Source organism: Sciurus carolinensis, chromosome 9 (assembly GCF_902686445.1).
Source record: "Sciurus carolinensis chromosome 9, mSciCar1.2, whole genome shotgun sequence".
NCBI classification, from domain to species: domain Eukaryota; kingdom Metazoa; phylum Chordata; class Mammalia; order Rodentia; family Sciuridae; genus Sciurus; species Sciurus carolinensis.
The window spans coordinates 51,413,544-51,438,408 of record NC_062221.1 but is presented as its reverse complement, the minus strand read 5'-3'; the positions used below and the strand labels follow the sequence as shown (position 1 = coordinate 51,438,408).

General features: G+C 33.5%; 1 protein-coding gene across 6 annotated transcripts in view; it reads right to left on the bottom strand.

Annotated features, from left to right (window-relative positions):
* Nucleotides 1-271: 271 nt before the first annotated feature.
* The window catches only part of Fxr1 (FMR1 autosomal homolog 1), a 66,711-nt gene continuing 42,117 nt past the window's right edge, over nucleotides 272-24,865 (bottom strand). Inside the window, exons 9-18 of one of the 6 annotated variants that reach the window (XM_047563196.1) lie at nucleotides 23,940-24,018; nucleotides 20,058-20,167; nucleotides 15,999-16,085; nucleotides 14,360-14,417; nucleotides 14,210-14,272; nucleotides 8,768-8,971; nucleotides 6,423-6,623; nucleotides 5,653-5,733; nucleotides 2,104-2,195; nucleotides 272-1,321 (exon numbers count right to left, since the gene is read on the bottom strand). In XM_047563196.1, coding sequence (XP_047419152.1) covers nucleotides 1,151-1,321; nucleotides 2,104-2,195; nucleotides 5,653-5,733; nucleotides 6,423-6,623; nucleotides 8,768-8,971; nucleotides 14,210-14,272; nucleotides 14,360-14,417; nucleotides 15,999-16,085; nucleotides 20,058-20,167; nucleotides 23,940-24,018 — 1,146 coding nt within the window. In that variant the 3' untranslated portion in view covers nucleotides 272-1,150. Of the gene's footprint in view, nucleotides 1,322-2,103; nucleotides 2,196-5,652; nucleotides 5,734-6,422; nucleotides 6,624-8,767; nucleotides 8,972-14,209; nucleotides 14,418-15,998; nucleotides 16,086-20,057; nucleotides 20,168-23,939; nucleotides 24,019-24,865 lie in introns of all 6 variants that reach the window. The other 5 variants (XM_047563194.1, XM_047563197.1, XM_047563195.1 and 2 more) reach the window with 5 other exon arrangements.

Below are 24,865 nucleotides of genomic sequence, written 5' to 3'. Positions count from 1 at the left end.
CTAAGTCACCTTTGATCAGAATTTGATACAAAGATTTTCCCCCTAATATCAAATGTATTATAAACTACCTAAACCATTTAAGAGACTAAACTTTGTTAAGATTTCTGAGGATCCATAACAAAATGATTAGCCAACTGACATTTTAATACTATGTATGAGCAAGAATAGATGCTTTTTAAAAGCAATCAAAGAATACTATTCTAGGCCTATAAGTAGTTGCAACTACTTTATAACAACTGGCATAAAAAGTAGAAAGTTAAAAATCAGCAAATGGAAGATCAAAGTTTATTTACTACCTGCATACAAAAACATATTGCACATCAAACAACCAAAATCAAAAAAAAAAAAAAAATTAAAAAAGAAAAAGGAAAAGGGGAAAGATACTCTACTGAAGGCTAACATGTAGTTTATACAGAATAAACCTTCTGGAAATTGATCTTTTCAGTAGTTCAGGTTATGTCTGAATGGACATGACTAATTCAGCTTAGTGTTTTAACTAAAGCTATGTTTGATTTTTAAATACTGTACACTTTAATAAATAAACCAAACAAAGCCTCGATGTAGAACAGTCACTGCCAATATCACCCAGTGTCCCTGCATATGAGCGTTAACAAATGACTTCCAGTGGTCTGCAGATTTTCCTCTACATAAAGCGTTTTAAAAAACACATTAAAACAGACCAGTTTCCAGACTAAACTAATGAAGAAATTACAATTCAGTGCAAAATATTTTAGACTGCATTTCATTCTAGGTTTCCTCGGGTGAAGAAGTGGTTGCATATTATTAAAAATGTAACAAAAGCAGCTAATGCTTTCATAAAGAATATTACGTTAGGGCTCCCACCCCGCCCACCTCCCCCATCTCTGCCATATTTTGAAAACAAAATAACATTTCCTATAGCCAGCAACTTTTTTTAATGTTACATATACTATTCTCAAGGCACATCTGATGATATATTTTATAACACAGTAGGTGTCAAAGTATGTTTAACATATGATTTCTTCAGGATCCCTCCCCTTTCTGAATTCCAAATGGAGGAACTGAAAGTGCGATGTAAAGACTGGCGATCCATATTCTATCTTTGGCAAGCTTGTACAAGCACTATTGTAAATGTAATGTAAAAGAACTGTAAACTAGGAACTTCTTCAGTTTATGAAACACCATTCAGGACTGCTGATTCTTGAGTGTTCTCTTCTTTTAAGGTATTAATCTTTTCTTCTCCTGGAGTACGCTGTAGCTTAGTAATTTCATCGCCAGAAGCACTAGTTGGGCCATTTATTGCCTTTTCTGAAGGACCATGCTCTTCAATCACATCTTTTGCCTGCCAAAGGGAGACAACTTTTTCAACTTCTTTATAAATGAAATCTACAGCTGAGGAGGAAGAAAATATCTACATATGCATTAATCAGTTGATTAAAAAAACAAGTTTCATATGCCATAATAGATCAAAGAATTAAGAAGCTCTTAAAATTCAAAACAAATACCAATGTTATCCACTCTGGGTCTTTCAACTCCAAATCTCTAGTACCCAAACCACAAATATTATCCGTACCACTTAATGAAACTATGCCTGCTTTTATTTTAAACAACTGGGAAACTCACCATGTAAATGAATAGAAACAAACAAACAAAAAAAATATCCTAAGGAATCATCACTCACCTTTCTGTGAAAGTCATATATCAAATCCCTGACAGTACTTAAAAGAATTCAAACTTAAAAGGTTTACATCAATTACTGAAAAGAGTAATACAACTTTTGCTCATCAAATGAATCAAGTCTCTACACCCACTATTTTTGGGCAGGTTGAATTTTATAAATGCTATTTAAAAGTTCTAGCTGAAAAATAGTTCTAGCTCAAGCATGCAATATCTTTAGTTACCTGGGCCAAAAACAAAAATCAAGAAATCTTCTTTACCTAAAAGTATTTATCTAATTGGGGGAACAAGTGATTACACAATAAAAAGTAAGAATAAATAAATAAATAAATAATAAAGCTAAACCATACAAAGAAAAAGAAAACAAAAAAAAAAAATTCAAAAACTAACAAAACAAAACAAAAAATAAAATAATTTTTAAAACCCTACAGGTTAAATTCTCCTTACCATTTCTTTCTTGTTTTTAGCCAAAGATTCCCTTGGAAGGTTTCTTTGTCTGCTCTGAGACTCAGCTCTAGAAATATAATCTGCAACTGTGACTGTTAAAGATGAGAAAAAAATTACAGGTGTTGAAAAAATATTTCTAAAATTTATTTATGGATAAAGAGTAATTCACTATTAAAATAAACTAATGGTGGGTAACCCAATTTCAAACTTTAAAGCTGGGTACCACCTTAAACCAAAAACAAAGCTTGGAAAATGTGCCTATGATTTTAGTGCTGACAAAAGAATTTCAAGCTGGAAATTGAGGAAATCCAGTCCTCTTTCCCAAGAATCCAGCTCTTTCCTTCTGATTTGATCTAAGGCTGTGGGACATTATACAAACCCACAACCAAGAATTAGGAAATTCTCATGCAGTGTAGCGTTCTATGCCCAAACAAGTGTTTGCAGTTATTAGTGAGAGGAAAAGGGGTAAATCTGGTGCAAATCCTGATGTAATACACTTAACTATGCAAATTCCAAGGATTTACTCTGCATAACTATGAGATCCGAGTGCAATATTTTGTGGTCCCATTAATATTTCATGACAGAAACTAGTTTTGATATAACGATCTGATTTTCTGGTTTCAAAATAAGTACAAGCAAGCTAAAGATGACAAACCACCACTCTGAACATGTGGACATTGGTCACGGTTAACAAAGGGGCCAAAGTGAAATTAGTAATCACCAACCCTCCCCAATTTGTCATTCTTGCTAGGGAGCAAATGAAATATGTGTTTTTGCAAAGAAGCAGACTTAGTGGATTAAGAAAAGAACTTAACCCAAGATAATGCCCTCATATTGATGGAAGTACAACAAACAATCTCTCTTCTACAGGTTTGGTGGACTAGCCTCACTTTATTTTATATCTCAATTTATTCTCAACAAGGACTTCAACTTAGAATTCACTGATTTGAAGAAATGTCAAAAAGAATAAAAAGGAAAGAAAAAAAAAACAGGGCTCTTTGAAATAATTATTTTCTATTACAAAGCGTCTCAGGAAATCCCATATATATATATATATAAATACAGTGGGTATTTTAAATTATGAGACCTAGGTTAATTATGTACAGAATGAAAATTTTAAATTACTCAGAAGTCCCTAGATATGGAGAGAAATGGTACAGCAGGTTCAAATTATGTGGAGCTAACTAAATCATTTTGAGAGAAGCTGGATAGTATTTGATTTGTTTTCTTAAATATGAATTATTTCTTGTACTAACATTAAAATCTAAGAACTTTCTAGGAAATAAAACAATCTTTTAAAAATTATGAAAAAAACAATTTAGATCCAAACTCGTATTATTTATTAGAGAACCAATAGATGAATCTAACTGCCTCTTTCCTTCTGAATTACAACAAACTCACTATGTATACTTTAAATATTTAAAAATAGTTTTCCATTTAAATTCATTGCTAATGAATTTATAAACATTTTATAATAGTTTACAATTTTGTTGAGAGGGATATTATTATAGTCCTTATTTCACTATGATATATATATATGTATGGTTACAAAATCATTTCTAGACTTATTCTAGCCATAGTCTAGGGAGCAGCACAATGAACACTTTGTTTCCACAGTTCAGGCTTTACTAAAACCTGGAAAAGTCATCCTGAAAACTCAACTTCAAAATCCTACTAAACACAAAGGAATACTATTAAATTTATATACATCTTAAAACAATTCCTATGTCCTCTCACTATGTATACAGATAAAACAATATACTTTAATAAAATTATCATTAAGAGGCACTTAAGCTGCAGTGTTTCCTCCCCCTGCCCCCCAAAAAAGAAACCTTAGTTTAGTCAAAGAAAAACCTATTAGCAGCCAATCTATATAACAGAAGACTAATGTATTTTCACAATTTATGTAGTATCATTTGGACTCAAGTTTCCTTTAAGGGGGTCCAAAACTGATAGGCAACCATAGGACTGTCACATTCTAACTGTAGAAAAAAATGTTCAGTGCTTAACTTATACAAGGTACAATAAGAAATTTTCAACAACTGAGAACAGATTAAGTGAAGGTGTTTTTAAGAGAATGTCAATTATTAAATTTAAATGGAAGCTGCCTCCCCTTAAAACTGATGCCAGGAACAAAGAAAACAATTGGTGCTTGTTTCACATACTGTGTGTCCCTATCTTTTCTGAAGGAAGAAGCAGACAAGAGAATGTAAGGCATTTCAAAGGAACACAGTAGTCCCAAAGAATAAGAGTAAAACAGGAACAGATGCAGAATGGAAGATAAATAAATGTCAAAATTGTTGAAAATCTGTATTATTCAAGTTGTAATTCGTACCGTTCAGAAATATCTGCCTAATTTTCAACAAAGACCACCAGTCACCTCATTAATAAATTATGCTGTACCTTGTTCCATTAACACTATACTAATAGGTTAAATTTTCTTGGTAGGAAAGTGGGGCCAGAAAACGTATGCACTGCTGTTGCAACCTTCAAAAGTGAAATGCATAGGATTTCTTCATCTAAAATATATTTCTAACACTAAATGGGGTAAAGAAAGTATACAAAGGAAAAAAAATAAACATTTTCTGAACACTTTTCTATTTTTTGACAGTGTTTAATCCCTTTTAACATTCCAACTATCTTTAAAACATGAACTTTCCAGAATGGGAACTAACAATCTTACATGGTTTTCCCAAATGTTCTACAACCACTAAGTTTAAAATATCAGAGATGCTAGCATTTACATGGTTTGGGAAAAACAAATGAAAGAATTTGTTTTGGAAAGAATGCAAAAATTGGTTTGAAAGGGATTTATTTGTGGTGCACACAATTTCTTCATGGTGAACACGTGATTCTCTGTACACAAGATATTGAATTATATTCAAAACAACTTTCTTTGCAACTACTAAAAATTATGACTACAGAAAATAAATCAACACTGTAAAACTAAGGAAATACTATTAATTGCACTAGTTAGTAGGTGTAAAGGAAAAGGCATCACACTACAATAAAACCAAAAATGTAACATGCATTCCTCAATGAGGCAAAAGGGAAAGTATTTTTTTCTTTTGTAGTTATTTTGGTTTTTTTTTTGTTTGTTTTTTGTTTTTTTTAACTGTGGGCATTACAATTCCCACAAAAATGAGGTTCTGAATTCAGGTATAGTAAGCAGGCACCATGCAAAAGCTGCCCAGTTTTGCCTATCAATCTTAATTACAATCTACAAAATAGTGGCTGGGATGGCAAGTCCCATCTCAAGTGTGAAGAATACACCAAGTAACAAAATAACGGTTTTCTCAACAGTATTTCCATGTAAAAAGATTAAGATACAACATTAGTTCAATTAGACCAGTTATTAAACATTTACATTGAGAGGTAAAAATGTACTTTCTTAAAGAGTAGTAGTCTTATTAGTTGAATAAACCATTTGTGCAGTGCAAATTCTGAATGTATATGCACGCATGGATACATGTAAATATATGTAGAATGCAGACACAGGACAGTTTTTTCATGCTCGTGACCTGATGTCAACAGGTCCACTCAAGTTACCTGGCTGTCTATCTTCTGCCTGACCCCTGAAACGACGCCTGCGGCTACGATTGCGTCGCTGGGGTTTTTTTTCACTATCATCTGTAATTGCAAAGTTTACCATGAACTATTCTGACAAACAAAAGCAAACAAAACAAACTTCTTTCCTTATTTTAGGAAGGGGAAAGAGAAACTTTTAATTAAGCATCAAAGATAAAAAACAGTATTGACAGGATAAACATTTTTTGTAGTTTAAAGCATTCCAAGAAGACAGTATCCTCTGGAAATTAGAACAGTTTTAACTCCTAATAAAACTAACTCTTGAACTTAAATTACAATCATTTAAAGTTTTCCCCTGCAATTTAGGGGTTTAGATTTTACCCAAGTTAACAACATTTTAGCCCTTCCAAACTTAATTATCATTAATGATCATTCTTGATATACAAACCTTTACTAGTGCCATAATAATTTTAAGACAAGCTGAAAGCTTGATTTTGGTTTGGAAACAGTATGAACAGTTGAATACTTGTATTGATTTAATGGCATCAAAGGGCACTTTAATAAAGTTCCCAGTTTCAAATAACTATGACAAATCTGAGAACTAGACACACAAAAACAAACTTTAAAAGCTATCTACCTTGTGTGAAACACTAGAAAAAGTCATTTATGAACTGCATATTTTTCAAAAAACTTCATGTTAACAATATTTTACAATTTTATATATGTATGTATGTATATGTGTGTGTATATATATACATATATATACATCTTTTCCCTAAGTGCTTACATACCTAGCCCATTTTCATTAACTGAAGCTGTATCAGATTCAGTCATTCCATCCATCAGAACAGCATCTTCATCAGTCCTTCGTCTACGAGACCGCCTACGACGGTTAGTACTGTGATGAGATTCGCTGGCATCAGTGTCTGCAGTCTGATCTGATTCTGTATTATCAAGTAAGCTGTATGGATTGCTGTCTGGATCTTTGAGCACTATATTCATGTCAGAGGCAAGAAATATTTGTTTAAGAGGGCTGCAATTATGAATGTTTTGATCTACATCAAATAATGGTAAATAAACTTCAATTTCCCCCAATAAAAACATATTGTCTTCAAATAAAATGTTTTCTGTATCACTGTTTTACCTGGAAAATAACAAGCATGATTAAATAAGAAAAGATTTAAATGGCAATGAAAATTATAAAGCAGAGGGTGAGCAGACAGCTCAACTTCCTAACATTTCCTTTGACTTGTTTTGAAAATATACACACACATAGAGAGAGAAAGACACACAACTCTGTATCTACAGGGTTCAACCAACCTCAAAAATATTTGGAAAAAGATTTTGTCTACACTAATCATGTACACTTTTTTCCCTGTCACTATTCTCTAAATACAGCATGACAACTATCCCAATATCATTTACATTATCAGATATTAAAGGTTACCTAGAGATCACTTAAAAGTATATGGGAGGATACACCTTGGTTATACGCACATTCTATGTTGTGTTACATAAGGGGCCTGAGCATCCACAGATTTTTATTTGTGGAAGATCCAAAAAACCAATCCCTCAGATACTTAGGGAAGACTATATTAAGTATAATATATGCCAATTCTGACATTGACATTCCAAGGTAATCCTACCCCTTAAGAAATAAAAATGAAGAAAATACATACTCAGCAAATAATATAAATTACTTCTGAGAGGTCTTATCCCATTTTAAGGAGCTTCCTTTGATCTAATGTTAATGCATATATCCAAATAACACTGCACTTCATGATGTAATAGAAATCTATTAACTATAAACTAATCGCAAAACAAGTCTGAAGCATCAAATTAAATAAGGCTGAAATTCTAACTAGTTATGGAAACAAATGTTGACTTATATTCTAACTCTAGAAATGAAACAAAAAGGTGGTGTGAGAATCTAAAAGTTAAATTTTCAAGATACAATTCAAAAGAAAAATACCCATATTACCTATGTGCATTTATTGCCTCCAACAAATTATGGAAGAAATTCACCTAAATCATGATTTTTCCTAAGTTTCCTTTCATAACAGCTAACAAGCTAGCTTCTTTGCAAAAGACACTAAGGTTTATCTACTAACCATAAACACTAGGTAAAGGGCATTTATTTTGCAGTTTGGCTTACTATAATTTTAAAGCACTTGGTATCAGTGCATAATGTATTAAAATATTAAAAACTACCTTCCTGAAAGTCTATAAAACCAAACCAAATTTAGGGTTCAATGAAAATTACAGTGGAATCAGAAAGAAGCTAGAAGAGCTGCCATAATTTACCACTGATTTGTTCTAGTTTTTATAATTTATTAGCACACTCAGCATACACTGAATGTGTATACACATTTCTTCCATAATACTTAAACTACTACCATAAGCTTAATAAACACAACATTTAAAAAATCTTATTTACTTAAAGAGTTAAACAAATATACTAATTATCCTTGAAATAACCTAATCCACGTATCCCTGGCAATTGTCCCCTCCAATCCATTCAAAAAGAACATTCTGGCAACACCTCAACTCCTTAAAACTTAAAGGCATTAAAAAAAATTTTTTAAAGACACAAATTAAAAAGTTGCTTATACACCTCAATCTTTCGTCATCTATGCACTCCTCTTCACAGATCAAACAATAAAATTTTTCTTAAGAGTTGACTCCACAATTTTGCCCTGTTCCCAGAACAGTACATAATGTAGCAGAGAATACTTTTCAATTAGTTTTCATTACCAAATATCGTAACTCTCTGTGCATTAGAATTCTCTGGATCTATCTGGCAAATACATAATTTCAAACACCTACAGAAAATAAGATAAACATTCCAATTACATAGACTCTCTGCCACCCAGCTGAAGAGATAAACCTCTGACCCAAAAAAAGGAAAGCCAGTCAACTGAAAGTCATGACCTGAATATATTAAGTAAACTTTCACTGAAAAATACTCTACAGGCCCTTTCTGCTATATGGTCTACTATTTTCCACAAGACAGTGAGTGGAAACAAACTTCCAAGAATGGGTGGTCCTGGGAAATAAGTTAGTTTTTGTAATATTATACAGTTTACAAAGAATGGATGCTGACAAAGTATATCTGACATAGTATATAAAAGACTACCAGAACTGATGGAGGATTTGCCACCACGTGGTCCACCACGACCTCGACCCCCTGAAACACTTCTGCCTCTTCCTCCTGGGCGTCTCCTGCTGTCTCGCTGATGTCTGCTCTCCCGATCATCTTCTCCTGCCAATGACCAATCGCTCAGCTCATCTTTACGTTCAGATTCTGTTTCAGAGGGGTTAGACAGCTCAGAATTTGTACCTTGGGAAAGAAGAGAACACAAACCAATTAAGATTCCTTTATTTGAAGAAGGAAGAAAAAAGAAAAAGAAAAAAACAAGGCTTCATTCATGTTTTTCAAAATTGTTCTCTACAAACTATCAAGGTAAGCACACTAATTGCCCGTTTCAAATAAAGTCAAATGAACATTACATTTAATAACTAAATAACGACGTTTATACTCTACTAGTAGCATAATATGAACTAGTCCAGATGAATTTTAAAATGAATTGTTTTGATGTATAGGAACAAACAATAGAACAATTACAGAAAGCACACACTATTAAAATATACTTAAGGGTTGGGGTTGTGGCTCAGTGGTAGAGCGCTTGCCTAGCATGTGTGAGGCACTGGGTTAAATCCTCCGCACCACATAAAAATAAATTAATAAAGGTATTGTGTCCATCTACAATGAAAAATTTAATATATATACATGTATACTTAATATAAAGAGCATCAAACTTTCCATTTAGTTTTCACTAACCTAAATTATTAGTACAAATAAAAGTAACTGCGATCCAGATTTGAAAAGACCTACATATTTATAGATGATTAGCTTTAAATATATAATGAATCTACCATTATTGGACTGACTGAATCCTTTTCAGATTTAACATCTCTGAAGCCATGACATTTTCTAACAAATTATATCTTTCTTACAAGCTAGAAATATATTTTTCAGTGACTGTAAAGTAATAGCATTGTTTAGTGCCATCTCAAATTAGAGTAAGATTTGAAAATCACTTTACAAATTTTAATGTTTATGAAAAGATAGCTCTCAACAACTAATGTAGGGCTGGCGATACAGCTCAGTTGGTTGAGTGCTTGCCCCGCAAGCACAAGGCCCTGGGTTCAAATCCCCAGTACGGGGGGGGGGGGGGGGGGGGGGGGCAGCTAATGTAACCAAAGTCATGAACAGTAATATGAAAATTCATGATCTTAAATGTTTACCAACAACTTATTTAATGGTGACCTTTTAAACACTGCAAATATTTCTATGCAACCATTATTATATTGAAATTAAAGTATTATATAGACTTTATTACTATAATACGCATTCCCACTTTTCTGTGTATGCTGAGAATTGAACTTGGGGTGCTTTACTACTGAGTTTTATCACCAATTCTGTTTATTTTATTAATTTTATGGTCTTGTGATGTTGCTTAGGGCCTCACTAAGCTGATCAGACTAGCCTCTAAATTGCCAGCCTCCTGTCTTGACCTCCCAAGTCACTGGGATTACAGGCATGCTTCACCATGCCAAACCTCATTACCACTTCCATTCTTTGTTAGTTGACATGCCGCTTCCTTCTTCCCATATATCCAAATGTGTGTCCTTCAGAGCCTAGGTCAACTTCTAGCTTCAGACCAATTTAACTGAAAACTGTCCTGTTCCTTTATTTCCCTAGAAACACTGTGCATTAATCATGCATTGTGTCAGAAGTTCTTCTGCACTTCCCCTCCTCCTAAAATTACTTTAAAACTAGTCTATGGTAAAAGGTAGAACTCCATCTTTTATTTCTAAGTGGCCCCAAAAGCTTAAGTACATTACTTCATGATTTTGAAGTTAATTTGTTTAACTCACAAATAAAATTTCACGAAGTACCTAAATGCTGCTTATAATTTCCAGTCGTTTGATTAAAAAAAAAAAAAGCAAACCACAAGAGCACTTTATGCATACAGAGTAATAAGGGACAGTGAATAAAAAATAAAGTTTAATAAATGAGTCTACCACTTCCTTTCTGCTTTAAAGATAACTCGGCAATGCTTCCCTTTTCTCTTCATGTGCTATTAAAATACAGATATAACTGGTCAATTATAAAAGAATGGATTAAGTAATTAGCTGAAATTACATTTTAGAAAAAAAATACATCAAGCTTCTATTATTTGCTCTCAAGTCTTTGTTGGGAATGAGACTCTCATGAAAGGAAATGAATCTCCCCTAACACTTATAGAAAAAAGTGGAGAACTAAATGGTAAAAAAAGGATGTCATCAACTGTTGGAAATGAAGTCAAGTTATTTCAGGACTACTGAAAAAAGCCTGTGAAGTATGTAAGAACCTCAAATTTATTTATAAAGTTATATACTGCCTGAACACATTACCTAAATTTGAAGGTAAAGAATAATGTAGTTATTTATGAAACCCAGAGTCAAAAGCAAGGAACACTTTCCTTAAATTTAATCTAAATGTAAGTATTAATTTGGTAGGTACGAACAGAGGTCGAAATGGCTAGTGCTCAGCTTTACTCATATTTAAAAATTTAAAAGTTATGACTGGACTTTGTAAATAAACGTGACTAAGGTTAAGGACGGGGTGGGGGGAAGGGAAAAAATAACAATGAATCAAACAACATTACCCTATGTAAATGTATGATTACACAACTGGTATACCTTCATTCCATGTACAGAGAAACAAGTATCCCATTTGTTTACAATAAAAATAAATTAAAAAAAAAAAAAAAAAAAAAAAAGGTTAAGGACCATGAGAGGAGGTTGTCCAGGATTATCCAGGGGGACTTTAAAAATAAAGAACCTTTCCAATTGTCAAAGGATGATAGCTTGAGGACTCCTTACAATTACTAGTACTGGGCTGGGGCGGGGCATGGAGACAATGACAGGGGACTGAACTCAGGGGTGCCTTACCCCTGAGCTAAATCCCCAGCTCTTTTTATTTATTGAGACAGGCCTCATACTTGTGATCATATTGGTTGGCATTTTTTAAATGAAGGCAGAAGGGTCAAAAAGTTAAGAAATATGGGTGGTCTCTAGAAGCTGGATATGTGAAAACAACAGATTGCCTCCTAAAGTCTTCAAAAAGGAATGTAACTCAGTTGTCACTTAAAATTCTGAATGTTAGCCCAGGAGAACTACGTCAGATTTCTGACTTAAAAGTATTTTAAGAAAATAAATTTGTGTTGTTAAAGCCTCTAGGTTTATGGTAAATTATGGCAGTACCAACAGGAAACTAACTCTGTTGAAATGACTACAATCATTCCACCCTATTTGGTAAAATTACAAGATCAAGATCAAAAGAAATTTTTTAACATTAAAAAGGATTCATAACACGGCTCCAATTTCTAGTGATTTCAACAAATAAACACAACTTCTTGCTTTTAAATCACATTTCAAATCAGACTTGCCCCCCTAAAACTCCTTTCATTGTTTAATGGTTGTATGGGTTCAACTTAACTAAAAATACTATATTTCATCAAATCCAAGATGTCATCTATTTTAACACATATTTTATGCCACTAAAACAGAAAATGCTGTATTTGTAAGATGTTATCCAAGGTAAGGCACCTAACAACTTCAAAGATACCACACTACCAAATTTTTCTTATAGAACCAACAATTATCAATTAAAAATTCTTTTGAAATAAAGTATTCAAGAATATCTGAAAATTCAAGTGGCTTTTCCTCTTCAAGTCCACTCAGGTTTTAGTAGGTATTTCAAGAAATACAATGCTACAAGTTTTGCAAAGATTCAGAGTTTCAGACTGCCATCTGCTGAACAATTTGCATAGCTTTCTCCAATACAGATAATGTTCTGTAGCCACTCTTTCATAAATTATCTACTTTCCAAAAGAATATTTTACTTATGAGGGAAAGCTCATCAATAAGCAGATTTCTCACAGAGAATAATAAATATCTTCAATGAATTCATCATACTCATGATTCGAAAAGTTAAAATGATTATTCATGCCAGCAATTTCTATTTCAAAAATCAATCTGAATATGTTTAATTATTTATATTGTCCTCCCTATTAAATATACTTTCAGGAATACAGAAATGGTTTTTAATTCCAAGTCGTTTACAGGCTAAACAATTCCAAGCTTTACTGAAATTTTGCTTTTCAGGTTTCAATATAGGTTTTACCAAAATAAAATACATCAGGAAAACAAAGCAGACATACAAGGATATGATACTAAAGTTAAGAAATAAAACTTAACTTTCTACTTCTACACAAATGAAACAGTGTAAGTTTAATATAACCCTAGCATCATTAGATTCCTTAAATGTGAAGATTTGGATTTGGAATGTGCACAATGGAAATGTGCACTTATTGATATTTTCTATAAATTCCTTCTATTTTGAAAAATGGGTTTATAAAATATTTTCTCAAAACAGGATAAACACAGAGAATGGAGAAGAGATAAAAGAAAAGAAAGAAAATTGTGGTAGGGAGAGGGAGAGAGGAGAATCAGGTCACTGCTAAGATCCAAGTCCAAATGCAGAAAAACGGAACAACTCCAAAGCTGAAGAAGAATAAATGAAAATTTAGGATTAGAGAACTGTTAACTATTACCACTCCACCGGTCCCTTCCTGCTTAGATTAGGTCCCATCCTCACATTTTATAAAAAAGTTCATTTATAAAACATTAATTATGCTTGGCTTTTTAACAAAGACTTTATTTTAATGAAATACTATTATTACACAAACTATTTCCACATGCAAAATACTAATATATTCAAATCTGCTAAATGAAATCAAAGGAGGGGGGAGGGAGGAGGAGAGACAGAGAGAGAGAGAGAGAGAGAGAGAGAGAGAGAGAGAGAGAAGAGAGAGAGAGAGAGAGAGAGTGTGTGTGTATGTGTGTGTGTATACCTGCCTGCCTCTAGCAGGTGGGGGTTGAGGATATAATGGGATTGACCAGGGCCTCAAACATTCTAGCCAAGTAATCTACCAATAAGCCCCACCAAAGTTTGTTACTTTGTTTACCGGTGACTGGCTGCCCAAACTGGCTTCAAAACTGTGATCCTCCTGCCTCAGATTCCAGAGTTGTTGGGATTACAGGTGTTCATTACCACACCTGACATTGAATTATATTCTAAAAGCTAGTAAAGATTCACTATATGCAATCGTGGTCTAGTAATTAGCATAATCTGATTTTTACTTGGAGGGTTGGCAAAAAAGGAAGAGGATCCCTAGCATTATCACCATTATGCTGAGAATACAACTGTACTAGGGAAACATTAGGAGACGTTTTATATGTACTCATAAGTATTTAACATCAGGATTATAAACTACAAATGTTTCATTTTATTATGTAACTGCTTGAAACTGCAAACCTTTCACTATAAAGTTTATGTAACTATTAAGACATATCTCAACTACCTTTCGCTCTCAAAATCAAGAGTGATAAGCTAACTAATTATAAACAAAATGTGTTGGAGCACCTAAATTAGAATACTAATACAAAAATAAAAAATGCTTTTTACCATAACCGGAGGTGTAATTAGGGCCCCGACGACCTCTGCCTCTTCCACTATAAGACCTAGAACCTTGTACAGAAGAGACGGTACTTTCATCAGTGGCATATCCTTTCTCTTTTTCAGGCCCTCTGGTGGAAGAAGGTCTGAAACCCATACCAATCTGTCGGAGCTGTTCATCAATCTGTAGGCGTTCCATTCTTAGCTGTTCCACTTCCTATAATCAAAACAAAGGGATAAGTCTTCTTATATGTACATTTTTGTCTTCATAAAGCCTAGAGCTAAGAACTGTGTCCTCTACCAAACAAAGAATCTGTGACCTTAAGAAATTATTTGATAAAGCAGTACCGAGTTCCTAGTAAACACAATTAACAAGGTCATCTGCTAATTTCCTTCAAACATTTACTAAATATTTTCCCTCAAAGAGGAAGCTGGTTATTGACAGTGTTAGACTTATTAATAAATTATTATACAGTATTACCAGATTTTGTGCTCAAGAACTTAAAACATTGCTAAATGAAAAGAATTATTATTTACAAAGTTAATTTCCTATCAAACACATGCTTCAAGACCTAGGTGGACTGGCAGACTTATCATTCCGAAACTGAGGTCACTGTAGGATGTGAAGGTAAGATGTCTAGCTAGATAAAGCTCTTGGCTAAAAGGCAGTAGAGCACTGGAAGTTAATCTCCAGTATCAAAAAAATAAAAATTTAAAAATTGACTTAGGATGCCAGTCTGAATTGAAAACTATTATATAATGATAAATTTCAAAGAAAAAAATGACATTATTAAGGGATGCTTTCAAAATATTAACATAGTAGCAATCATATGAGACTAGAAAGAAAACATAATAAAAGCATAGAGCTTTTATTGTATTTGTACATATTACTATATATCAAACGAGTAGAAAATAACAATTATAATACTTACTGATTTACAGTGTTTCTTTTTCTAAAACCCTTGCTCTTTTATGTATCAACTCAAATAGTTAACAGATGATAGGGAGGCAGCTCACAGGTAGAATACCTGCTTACAACAGGTAAGGGCCCTGGGTCTGATACTTGGCACCAGACAGGCAAGCAGGTAGATACATACACACACACTTGCTCTCTCTCTCTTTAATCTATCCATCCATCAATTAAATGATGTCCATGAGGGTAGTGCAGCCGATTTCAAAGTTAACAGTAAGCCTACCTTCATTTCTGGTTCTGTACTCTATTTGCATTTGTAATATTAAAAATAAAATGATCCAATACAGAGCATGCAGATACATAAAGCAATGAGTCAAATTCTTATAAACATTAAAAGTCCATAATCCCAGCAGTTCGGGAGGTTGAGACAGGAGGAGTACAAGTTCAAAGCCAGCCTCAGCAATGATTAAGTGTTAAGCAACTGAGTAAAACCCCGTCTCTAAATAAAATACAAAATAGCAGTGGGAAATACGGCTCAGTGATTGAGCGTCCCCGAGTTCAATGCCTGGTGGGTGCGCGCACACACATACACACAAAAGTGACCATTTCTTAAACAATAAGCAAAGAAACTTAAAAGCTCAAAAGAGAAAACAATGCATATGAAGCCATTTTATTATGGCAAAGAACCTTTTATTCTTAAATTCTCATGTAACAAAAATTGAGCAACACTAAAGTTGAATTTAAAATATCCAAAGACTTGAAACTTAGTTAAAGAAATATAAAATGTTTAATGTGTAGACATGTTACATTTGTTTATGGTAAAGACATTTGCACAGTAAACACAGCAAGGATGATATAAGAATATAATGTGAACCAGATACAAACCTTGAGATAAGCAATATGATACTCTAAAAGAACTTGCACATTTCCGATGCTTTCTTTAGTGCCGACAAATACAAATGGAACCATACCCTGTTTAAAAAATTTAAAAAGGAACAATGTCCTCAGTATTTAAAATTTAAACAAAGTCTAAGTCTGAATTTAACAAAGAAATAAACAATTTCTTTAACTTTTCAAAACACACAGTACATATGGTAAATGTCAAGATTTTGGGGAAAATGGCAAAAACCATAATTTGAAATACTCCAGATTTTCAACAACTTGTGCTCATTATAATTTAGCATTTACATGTCGTAAGAATTTAAGAAATCACTTTTAAAAGACATATCAAATTCTGAGTTCTATTTTAAACTGATTTTCTAATTATCCATCCCTTTTAAGTTAAGCTAAAAATCTGAATTCAAACTGGTCATGAACTTTCAGAATGGATAAAGAATGTTAGCAGAAAACATAATAAAATAGCTGGATGCGGTGGTACATGCATACATGTAATCCCAGCTGCTTATTAGCTGAGAAAAGAGGATCCCAAATCCAAGGCCAGTCTGAGAAACTTAATGAGACCATCTCAAAATAAAACATAGAAAGGATTGGGAATAGCTGGGCACAGTCGCCCACGCGTGTTAATCCCAGAGACTTGGAAGGCAGAGACAGAAGAATCACAAGTTCAAAATCAGCCTCAGCAAATTAGCAAGGCCCTTACAACTAGCAAGATACTGTCTCGAAATACAATATAAAAAAAGACTGGAGATGCAGCTCAGTGGTAGAGGTTCCTATGTTCAATCTCCGAAAAAACATTGGTTGGAAATTACAGAGTCTTAAAATGATTACTCATGATTCTCTAAATCCATTTATACTCAGAAATAGAGGAAAATACTATACTACATAAAAAATGATTGTGAGGCTAAGGAAAGGGGATTCTAAATTCAAAGCCAGACTAAGCAACTCAGTGGGGCCCTAAGCAATTTAATGAGACTCTGTATGAATAAAAACAAAAACAGAAACAAAGAAAAAGGGGTTGGAGATATGGCTCAGTGGTAAAAAAAAAAAACTCCTGGGTTCAATCCCAGATACAAAATACATAAATAAAGGAGACACATAAAACTAGGACCTGGATAGTTTTTGGTTTGTTCACTTAAATGAGAGATTGACCTCAGGGTTGCTTAGTTACATTCTAAGTTCTTTTCGTTTTTTGTTTTGTTTTTGACAGTATCTCACTAAATTGCAAAGGCTTTCCTTTAATTTGTGAACCTTCTGCCTCTGCCACAAATGTCACTGGGATTACAGGTATGTGCCTCTGCTCCCAGGGGGATGGAGACTTTTATATGATAATTGTCTATAACTGAAAGATATTTTGGGGGCAGGGGAGAATGCTAAATCTGCCCCAATCTATTTGAAAAATTCCTAATTTCCAAGTCACATAAACTTATCCTACCACAGTATTAAAATAATGTTTTAAAAAACTGGCCAACTTGTACCTAATTACATGTGCTTAGATAAGCTCTTCAGAATCAGTATATTACAGGAAGAGATTCCAGTCATTAAGAACATATTACTGGGCTGGAGTTTGACTCAGTGGTAGAGCACTTGCCTAGCATGTGTGAGACACTGGCTTCCAATCTCAGCACCACATATAAATATAGAAAATAAAGGTCCACTGACAACAAAAAATATTTTTAAAAACAAAGTAAATATTTACACAATGTAAAAATGAAGGAATTATTAGTAAGAACAGGTACTTTTGTCAAACACTGAATTAATTTCTTTCTGTTTTGCCCTTTCCAGGATGTCACATATGGAATTAAAAAAATCTTTTTCACTTTAAAAAAGTAACAGTGGGGCACAGTGGTGCACAACCTGTAATCACAGTGGCAAGAGGCTGAGGTAGGAGGATCACAAATTCAGAGTAGCCTCAGTAACTTGGCAAGGACCTAAGTAAATTCAGGGAGACCCTGTCTCTAAAAAAAATACAAAAAGGGCTGGAGACGTGGCTCAGTGGTTGATGGTCACGGGGTTCAATATCTGGTACCAAAAAAAAAAAAAAAAAGATTCTTAATCCCAGAAATTAAACTAAACCCAAGAATTAACGCAGACTTTATGTGACTGAATTTCAGAACAAAAAGATTTTTAAAAATAGGAGGGGAAGAGAAATAAATTTGACAGCTAAAAATTTTCTTCTTTAAAAAGAAAAAGAAAAATGCACTTAGGCAGGCATGGTAATCCCAAGTTCAAGGTCAACCTCAGCAACTTAGGCCCAAATCATCTTGGTGAGACAGTCTCAAAAATTTAAAAAAAAAAAAAAAAAAAAGGGGGGGAAGGGAGGAGCCCTGGATATGTAGCTCATTTCTAAAGTGCCCTGAGTTCAATCCCCATTGCCACCACCACCACCCCCCTAAAAAACAAAATTAAATGCCCAATTATACTAACAAGCAATGTTACTATGGAATACAAGCAGGGACACACAGGGAAAGTCATCTCAGTTTACCAGTAAGTCACCAAAGGTTTAACAAAAAACAAGCTGTAAACTGAGTCTCCAGTTTAAAAATGTTTTTAAAAAGTTGCCCCCAATAACCAACATTCAAATTTCATTTTAATAACAATTTTGCTTATATATATTTCCTCCTTCTCCTAAAAATATCAGAAGATAAAGAGGGCTAGAAGGATAGCTAGCTCTTTATCCTTCTAGCATTAAGAGGGCTAGGAGAGCTAGCTTTTTGGAGAAAAATCCTTGCTAGCATGCTTGCCTAGCACGCATAAATTCTCTGGGTTCAATCCCAGCACCACCAAAAAATCCAAAACCTATTGAAATGCTCTTTTATAACTGGGGGTGTAGCTCAGTGATAAAGGGCTTGCCTAAGACCCAGGGTTCAATTGCCAGCATTGCAAAAATTACTATAAAAATATTAAAAGTTAGAGTGAGCTGGGGAGATAGTTCAGTTGGTAGAGTGCTTGCCTTGCGTGCACAAGGCCTGGGTTCAATCCTCAGCACCACAAAAGAAAAAAAAAAAAAGAATGGAGAAACAAGGCATGCATTCCCACACTGTAACCATACTGGACCTTAGCACCATAAGCTTCTAATATAGAAAGGCATTTCTTCCTCCACTCCTAGCTTACACATTCCAACTATTTAATCATTTAAAATGATTAAGTGTAATCCCAGCAACTCAGGAGAATGAGGCAAGAATATCCCAAGTTCAAGGCCAGTCTCTGCAACTTAGTAAGACCCTATTCTCAAAATAAAAAATTTAAAAAACTGGGGATGTAGCTCAGTGGTAAAGCTCCAAAGGGTTCAATCCCCACTACTAAACAGTAAGTAAATAAATAAGACAGATTCTATCCAATAGTTAACAACCACCCCAAACAGTACTCTATTGTGCAAAACTTAGAAGTTTTAAGTGTCCTGCTTTCTGGGAAGTAATTTTGGAGTAAAATCCTTGGTTTATATTCAGGGATACAAGGCTTAAGAATACAGTCTGTCCACTGAATCTACAAATATAAGTTCTTTAAACTGATGTACAAAGAGACAACAACAACTGCGGATAAACATCAACAAGTGAGAAGACAGATAGAAAAAGAAATTTCAGAAAGATGGGATCAGAACACAAAAGCATGAACAAATTCAATTAAAATGATCAACACATTCAGGTTCTACAAAAAGGTCAAGGACAATGTGATCAAAAACTCCTTTACAAGGGACTGTTTTGTTGAGTATCAAATTCTACAGTTTTACACTCTTAAGAATAAAAAAAGAGAGCTGATGTGGTTTAGTGGTAAAGCACTTGCTTAGCATATGTAAGGTTCCAGTTCAATCCCTAGCACCACCAAAAAAAAAAACAACACCCCAACAACTTAAGATAATTCAACTGAAACCTTTGTATTAAGAACTGGCTTTTTTTTTATAGTACTGACAAACCAACTAAAAACTCAAGGCTCATATATTGAAGGATGACTTTATTAAGTAGCTCCACAAACATAACTAATCATTCCATAATGATTTCCAAAATATAACATGCTAAGTAATCCAAACACAAATAAAACCATACTTACATCTTCTCTAGGTAGTTTATTTTCATTGTCTCCTTCAATTCTCACCCGAACCACACCAGATTTGTCCACTATTTCTTGAATAACTTTGCCATTTTTTCCAATTACTTTTCCTTTAGTAAGACAAAACAAATATGTTAAAAAAAAATTTGCTATCCATTTAACATCAGCCCAAATGTCTAACCTGCTATCAAATTTTCAACACCAAGCAGATCCATCTTTCTACCTTCAACTAACTTACCTAAAGACTACCAACAAATTTTATCCTTGCTCTGAAATTTCTTTCTTTTCAGTAAGTCAATGCTTTTTAACTTACAATGCTACTCATGCATAAGCAATTTTTAGTGTAATCTTTTTTTAATATCATCTATCATTTTCACATTTTAAAAATATCAACTCCAACCCATTTCAAAACTTACATAAAAGCAAAGAGAAAATTAATTTAGCATTAAGCATATTAATTTGTTCAATTATAATATTTGCAAAACCATCAAATTATCAATTTTGCCTTTATTTTTCAAGGTTCTATTTGTCCACAACATATCTGACTTGAAGATTGCTTTAAAATGAATATTTAAAATGTTTACACTTACCAAGTACTACATACATTTTACATTAAGTACTTCATAGCTTTATACAAATACACAAAGCATGTATATGATAATACCTGCTATCTTGCTAGGTATGAAATACAGTAAAATGACATAAAATTCAAATCATTTACCTTCTCCATACTTATCAGTCTGTCACCAGCAATTACTGAACATATAATATTGAAATGAGAAACAAAGGGGGACATCAAGACTTCTTCCCCAAGGAACTTACTATCTAGTCATAAAGATTAACAAAAAATAAAGCAACACTGGGTAGTATCACCGAGTAACAGAAGTAAATATTTTGGTGACCTTCACTATATTGAACAGATATGTATATCCCACATTAAGTTAAGAGTAATCCCATATTTTTTAATCATGTGCACATCTCCATTTATATTTTTACTAAATTATTTTCACAAAAGCTTAGATGCATTTTGGTAGAAGGAGTTAAAACAGAAGCTTTTCCACTGCATCCTTGAAAGAACAATTTCCACTGAAGAACAAATGACAACAAACTGGTCAACATAGCAAAAGTTTAACTATAATGGGATTTTCTCACTGTTTTCCCTACTCTCAAACTTCCTTCCCCATTAACCCTAAAATTAAAAGGAGTCGCAAATGAACAGGTTAAAAAGAGAGAGAGAATAGGACAGGAAATTCACATGATGTATGTCTTCACAGAAGCCCTAGCAGCAGCACATAAAAAGCAACCTTCATGTTAACACAGTGAAGCTCAAGCAGCAACTTCATCCTTGACCCTGCTAAAAATAAGCAAATTATCTTTTCGAAAAACAAAAACCATGTTCAAAGAACATAATCCCTACCCCCAGAACTTCAATTTTTGTTACTTCCTTCTTGTGAACTATACCAGTGATGAGTAAACATCCATCATTCTTCTGGGGTCCTTGGCAGGGACCTACCTGCATGTTTTATTTAGTCCCACCAGAGACCGCCAGTATTTTAATTGATCATTTCCATAGTATAATTCCAGAGCAAATTGACAAACTGAAGTACACCTGTAGTATAAATTGAGCATTGAATATAAATGTTGAAGGGGATTGAGTAAAGTTCATCAAGGGAAGTCTGCTAAAAGTAAAGGGTTTTGAGCCCATTTTCAAATCAATATGCACAGAATATTTTTCCTTTGATTTAGGAGCAGAGGGAGAGGTCAAATTCTAGAATTCTAAATGTGAAGGGAATCCTCTCTGGAACTTACCCACCAAGTGGTCCTCAATTCCTTTTACCCCTTAGTCCTCTTTTTTGGTTTTACTTGGACTAAGAACACAATATTTTTAAAAAGACTGCTTCGCCCATAAAATATTTAAGAGAACTATAGTAGTAGTATACATGGCAACCCAGAGAAATTTTTACACTACTCCTCAGTGTTTCACCAATGTGTAACAGTTGTAATTAACATATATGTCCTTAAGACTACACGATCCATACATAACCAGAGACAACCAAGACAGGATAGAGGAAGGAAAAAGAAAGAGACATAATGAACTCACATGACTGCATTGATAAATGAGTGAAGAAAAGAATTCAAGAACCACAAATATATCCCATTTCCTTATTTATAAATATCAGGAATGTATACTCATAATTACCAATATCACAAAGTCTACTAGACTAGGCTATCTCAGAACTGAGTTAGAAATAAACTCAATTCCCTTTCCTAACCCCTACCATTAATTCGGTTTTTTTTTTTACAAATGAGGGAACCTTTATTACAGTTAAATCATGTTTTACAAAAGCTATCATGTTAGTACCTGAAAGATAACAATTATTTGGTATGACTTAATAAATAAAAAAAAGTACATAAGCTTTTCAAGGAAAGCAGCTTGCCAAGGTCATTTCATCTGACAACAATCAACACTGATAACATTTTGCATCAATATTTATTTAAAATTATGTATAATTCTTCAAGCATTTATTCAATTTTACTATCTCATCTCTCCAGCTTTTCAGTCTTCACTGACCACTGGTAATCCAAGAACAGATTAAGTAGAGCTTACTAAGTGACATTATGACATATTTATTCAAATGTTTGAGCATAAGCAGAATGGAGAATCTTCTTGCATAAAAAAAAAATTCTTATGCTGTAAACCATTTTTCTGAAGTATATTGGTTCTGGTATAAGTATAATGTCCAAAACAAACAATTAAGAATGAAAGTGTTTTAAAATTCTTCCTGTTTTTGCTTGTATTACAGAATTTAACAAAACACAACACCTAGAACTAAGAAATTCCTAATGGCTAAACAGGAGTTATTATATAATTGGTCCCAAAAGACTAAAACAAACTAATTAGTTATGGTCAAAAGCACAGAGATGGTGAAGAAATAAAACATCCCCATCCTACTAAATTTTCTACATAATGTTAGTGCTTCATTTTATATTATTTAGGAAAACGCTTAAGTGCTTAACACATAACCAAACCCTTTCCATTTGTCACAAATACCACTTAAGAAGACATAGCACAGTCATAGGACATATTAATATCAGACTCATCAACTAACTTCCTCCAACTACAGTGCTCATTTATCTGTAATTTTAAATTCAAATTTTCTGTCACTCTAACTTACAAACCATGGGTAAAATACTTTTCATTGATGGTGATACACACTTAATAGCGAAACCTCCCTTCCTGTCATCACCATCCTTCTCTCCTGGTTCATGACTCAGTCTATAACCAATTATTGAATTCAAGACCTACTGTGTATGAGTTTATTTCCCTATTCTTAGTCCTCTGTACTACACAAAAGAAAATTGTTACAACCACTTCTCAAAAGTACTATCACAGGACTGGGGCTAAGCTCTGTGGTAGAGCACTTGCCTCGCACATGCAAAGCACTGGATTTGATCCTCAGCACCACATTAAAAACGAGATATTGTGTCCACCTACAACTAAAAAATATTAAAAAAAAAAAAAAAGTACTGTCACAATGTTGGTGCACATGTAAATGACAAAATCACATTAAATCAAGAATAGGAAAAAGTCCCAAGGATCAATAGAAAAACCATAATGATAAACTGTTATAAAATTTATGGGAACTATTATCCGCTCACCCTGTACAAAAGAAAGAAAATACCTTAACTTTTTAACATATCATTGACAAGGTACAAAGCACATAAAATGTTCATACCTCCCCCAAAAAAGCAATAAATATTTGCTATCTAAATATTCCACACTGCTATAAGAATAATTAATCAGACTACGAGAATAATTCCCACTTAATTCACTCTAACTAAATAATATTTAATTTTTTAACATTTATTAGAAGTACTTACCAACAAGATTCCTAGGAACCTGAATAAAATCCTCCACAAATTCCAAGAAACCTCTAGCCTTTTTTACAGCATCAGCACTCTAGATGTGGGAAAAACAAATATAAAATTTTGTTAAGATTTTGAAGCAACCCATAATCCAAAACAAAAATAAGACAAAAAAGAAAATTCTGAATTATACTGTACTAAGAAATTCTGGTCAGGCCACTAAAGTGTTTCAGGTTAAGTAATTTACACAAAGTACTTTTAAAAAACTGTTATACTACTAAAACCAAAAAAGGTCAGGCATCTGTAAGGTTCCATTTTCTACTGCTGACAAAATAAATAATGCTTTAAATTACTTGTATTGTACAGCTAGTGAGCAGCCAAACTTTAACCCAAACCTAAACAGTCATCCATACTCACATGATTTATACAGCTATGCGTTTTAAAAAACCAAGTTTTTAAGTCTTCTACACTTTTTTATTTAGGCTCAACATTCGAAATAATCTTAAATCAGGCATGATGTTATTACATACCTATAATCCCAGCAACTGGGAAGGCTGAGACAGCAGGATGGCAAGTTCAAGGCCAGCCTAGGCAACATATTCAGACCCTGCCTCAATATTTTGTTTAAAAAGGGGAGGGTTTGGCAGGGGGTTGGGGATTTAACAGAGTTGGTAAAGCACCCCTGGGTTCAATCCCTAGTATCCAAGGCAGGGAGGGGAGTGTGATTTTAAGTTGTCTTTTCATAAACACTTTTTTTTTTTTTAAAAGAAGTACCTAATGATAAGATCATGAAAATCTCTTAAGTTTTAATGGGTATCATTTTAATACACTAGAAGGGAGGATGTTTTTAAGGAATTTTATAGATTTCAATAACAGTTACTTCCTCCTTTTCTGGGAGTACTGGGAATTGAATCCAGAGGAGCTTTAACCACTGGACTACA